General features: G+C 41.0%; 2 protein-coding genes across 4 annotated transcripts; one reads left to right on the forward strand and one right to left on the reverse strand.

The window, feature by feature from the left end:
- Positions 1-328: 328 nt before the first annotated feature.
- LOC121613229 (deoxyribonuclease-1-like) lies at positions 329-7922 on the reverse strand. Of its 3 annotated transcripts, XM_041946551.1 has the most exons (13): positions 7322-7922; positions 6014-7168; positions 5611-5849; positions 4727-4851; positions 4547-4644; positions 4234-4322; positions 4065-4151; positions 3867-3979; positions 3419-3531; positions 3006-3163; positions 2746-2842; positions 2088-2220; positions 329-763 (listed from the first exon to the last, which is right to left on the reverse strand). In XM_041946551.1, exons 4-13 carry the CDS (start codon positions 4797-4799, stop codon positions 642-644), a joined length of 1083 nt encoding a protein of 360 aa, XP_041802485.1. In that variant the 5' UTR covers positions 4800-4851; positions 5611-5849; positions 6014-7168; positions 7322-7922; the 3' UTR covers positions 329-641. The 3 variants fall into 3 exon arrangements, with proteins under 3 accessions (XP_041802485.1, XP_041802486.1, XP_041802487.1); XM_041946552.1 differs by lacking the exons at positions 5611-5849; positions 6014-7168; positions 7322-7922 and having other exon boundaries at positions 4723-4853; XM_041946553.1 differs by lacking the exons at positions 5611-5849; positions 6014-7168; positions 7322-7922 and having other exon boundaries at positions 4547-4629; positions 4723-4805.
- LOC121613228 (intermediate filament protein ON3-like) lies at positions 5535-8716 on the forward strand. Its single transcript, XM_041946550.1, has 9 exons — positions 5535-5917; positions 6078-6286; positions 6415-6475; positions 6754-6849; positions 6981-7145; positions 7365-7490; positions 7708-7928; positions 8301-8347; positions 8455-8716. The coding sequence occupies exons 1-9, from the start codon at positions 5573-5575 to the stop codon at positions 8538-8540; spliced, it is 1356 nt and encodes a 451-aa protein (XP_041802484.1). The 5' UTR covers positions 5535-5572; the 3' UTR covers positions 8541-8716.
- Positions 8717-9466: the final 750 nt, after the last annotated feature.

Raw genomic sequence — 9466 nt, forward strand, 5'->3', positions numbered from 1 at the left:
ACAGTCACGTGACTAGAGTGTCTACTTCACTTGGACTAGAGAATGTCGGTAAACTGATAACTCTCAGGTGTTTATTACTCTCTTCTCATCCGATAAAGTTACGTACCGCTTTATTTTTACATCACATGAATATCAACCGTCTAAGTCTAAATTCTACATGTCAAATTTGCTGTCATTCCTAACCGCGGGTATGTAACTACCAGGAGTAGCAGCTCGGGTTAACAATTATGAAACACGGAGCTCACTTGAATGCACACCTTTTTCCAGTGAAAAGTTGTGTAACGTTGTTACGATAAAAATTAAATAAAAACAGCGTGTCTTCCATCACTGCTAGGGTTATTTTTTATTTGGGTTTCGTCAAAGCTCACAGAACTCGAAATGATACATTAATAGTAAATTTCATTCCACTGGATGACCAACAGACGACATATTCTGCCCCAGCTTGTTCTGGGGTCAGCCAAACACCCATACACAATGCTGTTTCATATCAGTGCTACTTACTTTATTAAATAACAATAAAAGGGTATCACATGTGCATGTAACCGTGATTTATTCATTTGCAGCATACATCCTAAATCACACAAATGATGTGGAAAAGAAAAACAGCTTAGCCAGAGCAACAGTGTTTGAGATCTTCCACGTCATTCCTTCAGTTTGAGTTTGGCCAGCCGCTGTTTTAAAAAGGAGATCTGGAGATTAAGCTTTTCTCGCTCCAGCAAGAGGTTTTCCTTCTGCAGTTTCATCACATCAGCCTGCAAACTCTCTGCGTGTAGAAAAAAAACACACATAAATAGTCGTTTAACAGACATGTGGCAAATGTGAAAAATGTCACTGAAAGAATTCTCTACTCAAATATATAGATTTTCAAATCTAAACGGGAAAACACCATGAAGCAGGCATCATTCAGATTTGTGGCTCATTGTGCCATGGTCTGGTAAATGATAGGGTATTAGTTCCTCAATGTTTGGGTTTGAAATTCCCTTAAATGATAATTTAAAAATTGTACCAGAGTGCAGCAGAGAAACCTTGAACTTGTGTCAGTACACTGAGCGTCTATGTTAACGGCTGATGACTTAAAAGTGAGGTTTCACGAGATTCAGCCAGTAATACTGCCTTACAAAGCCAGGGAGCAGTAACTATTGAAAGAGTGAAGCTGAAAAAAGGGGCTTTGAAGTTTGACATGTCTTTGCCAAACTGTATAACAGATATTCAAGTTTTAAAATCTTAATTTCATGCCTTTTTATAGCCTGATTAATATTTGCCACAGACCTTGCAAAACACCTAATAAAACATTTACATACTGCATGTTTTGACATTCCGAAAGGGCACAGGGATGGCATTATTTTACTAAATGAATCTCATATTAAATACATTTCACATGTTTAACCACAAAAAAAAAGATGAATTCGTCCAGTCAGAGGCTGCAGAGACAACGGTTATTGCTACTCTGCTGCTGTAGCTAGGCTTCTTGCCTTTTAGCAGGCCTAGTGTTAGCCACCTTTCTCAGTTCATTAAGATTAGATTTAGCTTCAGTCTTATTTATATGGTACACCAAACAATACAAATACATGTGTCCACATTTTCATGGCATAATAATCTTTATATAGTTAAAGAGATTATAAAAAGGTCAGTTTCTGGTCTTTATTCTGACCAAATTTAAATTTTAGTGCATTTTGGTTTTGCAGTGCAGAATAGAGGACTGTGGTGCAAAGGAATAAGTTACTTGAGGCTTTCGGCATAGACAATACTTGTTATTAGGGTCAATTCATTACTAGTTTTGTTCTTTTAATGTTCTTTTAGACAATAATAAAAACAGATCTTTAACCTTTAAGCCCTCTAGTGTAAAATTGAGTTATCGCCGCAAAGGCTGCATTGGTTACAAGCTTAAATATTTAATTTTAAAAAACAGGGGAGAAGTGAAACGGCGAAAATTCCAAGCATTCTCCTATGCGTTCACAGAGACAACAGTGCACCGTAAATATCAAAAGAACGCAACATCGAGTACAAGTGGGTCAGGTCCTATTTCAAATTTGTCACTCCATGTCTGTCAGTGGCAGGAGAGAATAAATTACAGTTTTGCTCTTCACCTGTGACAGCTATGTCACCTGATGCTTCCTCTGTGTCAGCGCTGTCACGTCTTTGGCAGCTCTTCGCCTTCCAGAAAGGAAGAGCTTTACGTAATTCTACCTCAACAGGATAGTGGTCGCTCACTCTCAGGGCCTGCGGGAGGACGCAAATATTGAAAGAGGAATATTCACGCGAAACAGGGCAGTTAAAAAGCTCTAATACCCTGATCATTTCATATCCAGATAACCATACACATCACAATATAGCACATTTTATGTAAATTCAACGAATAAATAGCTTATATAAAATGACCACATGAAAAGGCCTGTTTTTTATTATATTTTGAATTATGCACTCAATAAATTAAAGGTACTTAGTCATATTTGTTCTATATCCCGCAGTGCTGTAGAAATGCACTTTTGCATTTTGGGACTCGGCTGCATGGTTAACCTGGTTAAGTCTTGTGTGGTCTTGACTAATTGCTGCTCTTTTCATAAGCAGCAGGACACACCATGGCCCAGAGCACTTGGAGTGTCTTCCATCAGTCTATATACTGTAGCTGGTGGCAGTAAACTGTCCACACAGCATCCCACACTGACAGCTAGCAGCAGAGTACCTTTATTTGCATCTGGAAACCGAGCAGCTTATCTACAAACGCTGGCTATAGGAACAACTCACCCTTTCTTCTGACATGGCAAACTCCTCCTGGAAATTGAACGGCTTGGCTGAATTTGGCACGATGGCTGCCAGCACATCTTCTCCATACACAACAATCCTGCCAGAGATATACATAAATGCACTCAGTTAATTAGTTAATTCAGATATAATGCCAATATGTACAGTTTCTTCCTGGCAGAAATAATCCTGCCACAAATTGCTTTCACAAAAAATAAAAATAAAAATAAAAACTTCTCTGGAGTTTATGAAGGCACACGTGCCGGTCGTATGTGTGGTCGTTTGATGTATTTGCAGTGGTGTCCACATCATCACCAATCAGCCAGTGAAAATTCTTGTTGCTGCGAATGCGGATCTCCTTCATTTCCTTATGGGTGACATACGCACCATCTGCGTTGAAATCCCCCAGGATCATTACGTTCTAGAGGACATCAGAAATGGTCTTTTTAGTACTAATAAAAGTTATTACATCGATTAGTTTGGATGTGGGAACACAGGGAAACCAATCAAAAGTAGCCAACATTGTTAAGTGATCATTCATAAGCCATACAATTGGTGTGATTCCTCTAATATGGGAGTACAAAAAAGACATACGGATTGCTATGAATCTGTATACCATGAATCCATTAAAGCACCTTCAAGTGAAACACTGATGCAACAGGATGACGGAACTTACGTCAGTTTTCCACTTGTCTTTGACCGCCAGGAAGACATCATACAGCTCATCCAGTTCTTTCTCTGAGTCCCGCGGTGTGGTGTGGACCGGGATCAGCACTATGTCCTTCAGCACTGCAAACCAAAACAGTCAACAACAAATGCTCGCCTACGGTAACACACCCCATCATGACAAATGTCAACGTGTGGATGCACACAGACAACGCAGACTGACTTAACTTGACGAACCTGCCCTCTGCTCATTTGAATCACATGTCAGACTAAATCGGGCTCATTCACCTTGAAAAAACAAACAGGTCCATATGCAGGAATGACTCAGTCAAAGCACAGACATTACGGAGACAATGATGTTACGGCGTCTTCAGCAAATGAATGAGGATCAGATTAACAAACCCACTCAGAGGAACTCCCTGTTATTCCTTAAGCTCCAGTCAAGTGCAGAGACTGACCGGTGTTGTGGGGTTTGAAGCGGAGAATATATGGTTCCCTCGCGAAAGCATCCACGTCGTTCACTTGGTTATCTTCATATTGATAGCAGTCAATCAGGTCGACGACATCATCCCTTCAAGTAAGACAAAAATGGCTTTTTGGTGCAGCTGTTTGATGGTTACATTTGGAAAAAACATCACAATCTGACAATATCTTACCTGTAAAAAAACAAAAACTGTTCCTTGTATCTGTTCCTTCCCAGGCGGCTACTGAGCTGCAGAGCGTAGTGATGTTCTGCGTTGACGCTGCGGTGACAGCGAATGTGAGCACACGTTTAGCGAAAAGCAACAACTTTGCTGCGTTCAGAAATAAAAGCTGGAAACTCACCTGTTCAGTTCTTTCATGAGGAGCTTAACAGACTCTCCGCTCACATCCACCACCTCCAGAATCAAGATGATGTCATATCGGGACACAATCTACAAAAGATAAAAGCTCTCAGTGAAGAGTGATAAGCTCAGCCTTTGAGGCAATATTTATCACTCAGATTTTTTTCCCCTCTGAACATGACAGCTTCATAGTCTTCACACTTGACATCTGCTTGGCTGCTTCCCAAATACACTCAGTACTAATAATTGATCTTTTACTGTGTGTCTTGGTTGAAATCAACCACCTGATGCTTTGCTGTTCCATGTTGTTTTACCTTAACCAGAGTTGACACGACATCTGGATCTGAGACTTTCATGAGGCCAAACCTCTGGACGTTAAACGAAGCAATCTTCATACCTGACAAGAGAAGAGCTAATACAGACATTTAAGATGATTAAATTCTCCAGTATTGATGTACGTACAGACACAGTCTCTCCCAGCTTTACTTACCTACAGTAGTGTTGTGTAGATGACACAGCTTCAGGACAAACCTCCAGAATGAACTTAATCCTGGTTGTACAAGACATTTATTTCTCTGTAGTTGTTTTTTTAAAGGGAGGCGATGATTGCACAATCAGTCTGAAAAGGGAGAGAGGTGTTAGAAAAGAAAGCAAAGCTTTGACATCAACAGGACAGCCCAGTTACAACTGCCTGTCGCTTGTGATGACACAACATGAATCAAAAGGTATAACATTATGTCTGTGGCACCAACTACAACTTGACTCAATCTAGATTTCTTTCCCAAAGCCAGTATATTTTACATTGTTTCATAATATTTGGGTACGGTTTCTAGGTAATCTACATATTGTCTGCAGTATATCATTGTCACCTTTTTGTGGCCTTTTTTTCATTAAAAACTTGTGAAAATCCTGCAGGCTAAATAAGTTTAAAAAAAAATCTTAATTTGCTTTTACTGTATTTATTTTACTGTTCCTGCAGCACTACTGTAAACTACACCAAAGCCAATTAAAATATTTGTTCTCATTCCAAACCTGCTTTGATTTATCATGAGTGAAGATTTTGGCTCTTGGTGAATTCTTAGATCACAGTGCTGACTTTTCTATTTTTTGGACGGATCCAGTGCCGAGAACAACACCTTAGTGTTTTGCTCAAATGCAGCACAACTGTTGCTGCAGTGCAGGCCCGAATTCCAGCGAAACAACAGAAACAATGCAACGTTACAGCAGGGGTAGGTGGGAGAACAGATGGCATGTGTCGGACTGGTTTACCCGCATTCGAGAGCGGCATAACTTCACTATCGCGCCACACCCAGACCTGCCTATAAAGTACCACTCTAAAGATGGGGAGATGCACAACAGAGCTCAACCGCCTCCTGACCTCTTCATCCATTCCTGCAGTGAGATCTCCACGCAGCACGACCATGAGTCTGAGAAGCAAGCGCAGCAGCAGGCCAGGACTGCGCATGTCGGCAGGGGGCTTCACTAGCATGTCCATGGGATCCTACTCCATCCCCAGGATGAGCACTGGGTCTTTCCAAGCGGCCCCGATTACAGCAGTGACCATCAACAAGAGCTTGCTCACCCCACTGAACGTAGACATTGACCCCACCGTCCATGCTGTTCGTAACCAGGAGAAAGAGCAGATCAAGAGTCTCAACAACCGTTTTGTATCATTCATTGATAAGGTATGAGGAAATTTCTCTAAAACTCTTGGGTGTCGGATTTAAATCACTTTGATGATCCTGATAATCCATTCAGACACATTATTGCCTTTGACTTACACGACATCTATAAATGACGTTAGAATCCGTTTGATGTGGTTGTTCCTTCCTCCTTGTGCCGCAGGTAAGATTCCTGGAGCAGCAGAACAAAATGCTGGAAACCAAGTGGAAGCTGCTGGAGGGACAGACCGCCGCCTCCTCCAACATTGAGCCCATGCTGAAGACATACATCGCCAGCCTGCAAAGACAGCTGGAGTCTCTGGACAATGACAGACACAGACTGGATGTGGAGAATGATGCCATGCACAAAAATGTACAAGAGTACAAGACAAAGTAAGGCATTTCTGTAACAGGAGCTGAACCACTATTAAGCCTGTGAGCCAGACTCTCGTACACATGGTATTTTAAATGCATACTTATAAAATCTGCATGAGTAATCAGATATTTCCGGACTGTTTCAGGTATGAGCATGAGATCATCAAGAGGAATGAAGTAGAGAACGAGTTTGTTGTGCTCAAGAAGGTAGAGTATGCAGTCATGATGGCTACGATAGATACTAAACAGATTAAGCTCTGAAGACTTTCTATTAACTCTCATTACATTCAGTTTTACAAGCAATTTCTCCACTAATAAACTTCCTTGTTGGGCTACAAAACTGCTATCTGTTAATACAATCAAGATGAAACATCGTCTTCCAAGCGTTTGAAAGCAATTCACATGAAATGTAACTGTGTCTGTCAAATGTCCCAAAAGTTTAAGCACTGAGAAAAGGTTGCTGTTTTTACACTGACTGCCTGCAGGATGTGGACGCAGGCTATCTTTCCAGGATGGATCTGGAGGACAAGGTGTCGTCCATCGGTGATGAATTCAACTTCCTCAAGGCTCTGTACAATTTGGTACATAATCATCGATTGAAAGTCTTCAGATATCAAATCAAAGAATGTATATACAATATAAAGCATGTGAGCTTGTTTTGCATTCTGGATTTTGTCTATTTACTGCTGCTGTGTGCGTTGTTTTAATAAAGGAGCTGTGTGAGCTGCAGGACAGCCTGAAGGAGACCTCTGTGGTGGTGCAGATGGACAACTCCCGTGGCCTGAACATGGATCGGATCGTGTCTGAGGTTAAGGCTCAGTATGAGGACATTGCCGCCCGTAGCCGTGAAGAAGCTGAATGCTGGCACAGGAAGAAGGTGAAGACCTAAAATACATCACCCTGCATAAAAACATGAATGATTACATGTCACTGTTGTGTGACATGGGACAAAGTTTGTGGTAAAACAAGTTTCTCCTTTGACGCTAAAGCTCATAAATCTGAGAGAATCCTGTCTCTTTGACGGGAACCGCCCTGGTCAAACCTGATAATTACCGAGCGCATGTTTGTTCCTCTGCTTCATTTCTGCCGGCACCAGTTTGACCAGATGACTGCTCAGGCAGACCAGTATGGCAGTGAGCTGCGCAACACCAAGGGGGAAATTTCTGAGCTCAAACGAATGATCAGCCGCCTGCAGAATGAGATTCAGGCTGCAGTGACACAGGTGAGTGAAGTGAAGAATCAGGTGGAAAGAGGAATGCAAAAATTAACTATATCACATGAAGCAAAAGCAACACTTTCCAACATTACTCCTCCTCTCAGACAGTGTTAAACTCTCCTGATTATTATGAGGCAGGTTGTCTAATAGCCTATAAGCTTCAATGACATCAATTAAAAATCTTATTGAATGCTTACGCCGCCAATTGCTGCACGTTTTTCAGCGTACCAGCCTTGAGGCCCAGGTACTGGAAGCGGAGCAGCGTGGGGAGGGGGCCGTGCAGGATGCCAAGGCTCGCATCAGGGACCTGGAGCTGGCTCTGCAGAGGGCCAAGCAAGACATGGCTCACCAGCTCAGAGAGTACCAGGAGCTGATGAATGTCAAGCTGGCCCTGGACATCGAGATCTCCACCTACAGGAAGCTGCTGGAAGGAGAGGAGGAGAGGTGAGTTTTACTGGAAGAGCTCAGCAGTGTCAAGTTCTCATAACATAATTAAGCACTGATTACAAGCTAATTTAGGCTTTTATGTAAAAAAAAAAAAAAAAGAAGGTTTGACAAGATTTTGATTTATCTTGTCTCTTGATGATCATTAATTTGTTTCTGTCAATTTAGCGGATCACCCCTACAATATTGTTGGATTCACAATAGACAGTTTTTAAAAAAATGCATCAAACTAAAATTGCTTTTTTTCTAACTCCACACTGCCAGATTTTGTATCCTTCAGCTCCAACCTTGGGTTAGGGTTCACCTTTAACAACCTTTTACTTTGTCAGTTAATCAGTGCTCACAGTGTATTTCCTGCTTTCTCACTGACAGACTTGGACGGGACTCTATTGTCAATATCCAAGAAGTGCCCACCAAAGGTACGAACTGTATTTTCAACTTAAGATAACACAATTATATCCACTGGCATTAGGATTGTCATGACAATGCGCGGTGTGTGATTTTTCTACTGTCCTCTTGCCAACAGCCGTCCCTGTTAACAAACAGCCCCAGCGAAAGTCAGGTGCAATTCTCATCAAAACTGTGGAGACCCAAGACAGATTATACAGCTAAGCCCGGAAAACACACTGCAGCACTGTGACGTGCAGGATCACTACGGCCATTTAACTCAGTCCTTTACATGAATGTCTTTGTAATCTGTCATTTGTTTATTTCCCTTCTCCTTGTGTTTGATGTCACATTAATTGCCACCTTCTGTGTTTAAAATAAAGGTGTACTCAGCTGCCCGATCATTTGCGTTCTTCTTCTACAAGCATGTTTCAGTAACATCGCAACTAGCTTGGAAGGCATTAGCCACAGTTCAATATGCAACTTATGCAAGTGTGATTGCTGCTATCCAGTGCTTGTCACGAGAATCTACAGCTCATTTCACACTGAAGCTGATGTATTTCACAACATCAGAGCTGCAAGGGCTGGGTTACAGTGAAGGTTTAGTGACTCGGGCTTCCCATACTCGAACACACAGAAAACAGGGGCCAATATTTTGTCTTAACAATAAAAAGAGTTTAAAATTTAAGGACCTTTTGCATTTTGGGACATATTTTTTTTGAAAGACAGGTCATTTATAACATTAACACACAATATACAAACATACAATATTCTAATGTTGTTTGATGTAAGAAGTACTCAGATATTCTTCTTAGGCAGAAGTAGCAGTACCACAATGAAACACTGCAAAAAGTCTTGCTTTCAAATACTTAATGAGCATTATCAGCTGATTGTACTTACTGTGGGCACAAAGTGTAGAAACATGGCTCCTACAGCATCAAAATATACAAAAAATACCACAAATAAAAGTACTCATTATGAACAATTAACTAAATCAGAATCATAAATATAGCATTCTAATATTTGATTATGATTATGGTAAACCCTGGTATATGACCCCTGGTAAAGGTGGGGTTATATAACAATTTTATACAGTATACTGCTGGGTCACTTAATCTACAATAATACATCATAATTTGCTATTATATTTT

Source organism: Chelmon rostratus, chromosome 10 (assembly GCF_017976325.1).
Source record: "Chelmon rostratus isolate fCheRos1 chromosome 10, fCheRos1.pri, whole genome shotgun sequence".
NCBI lineage: Eukaryota > Metazoa > Chordata > Actinopteri > Chaetodontiformes > Chaetodontidae > Chelmon > Chelmon rostratus.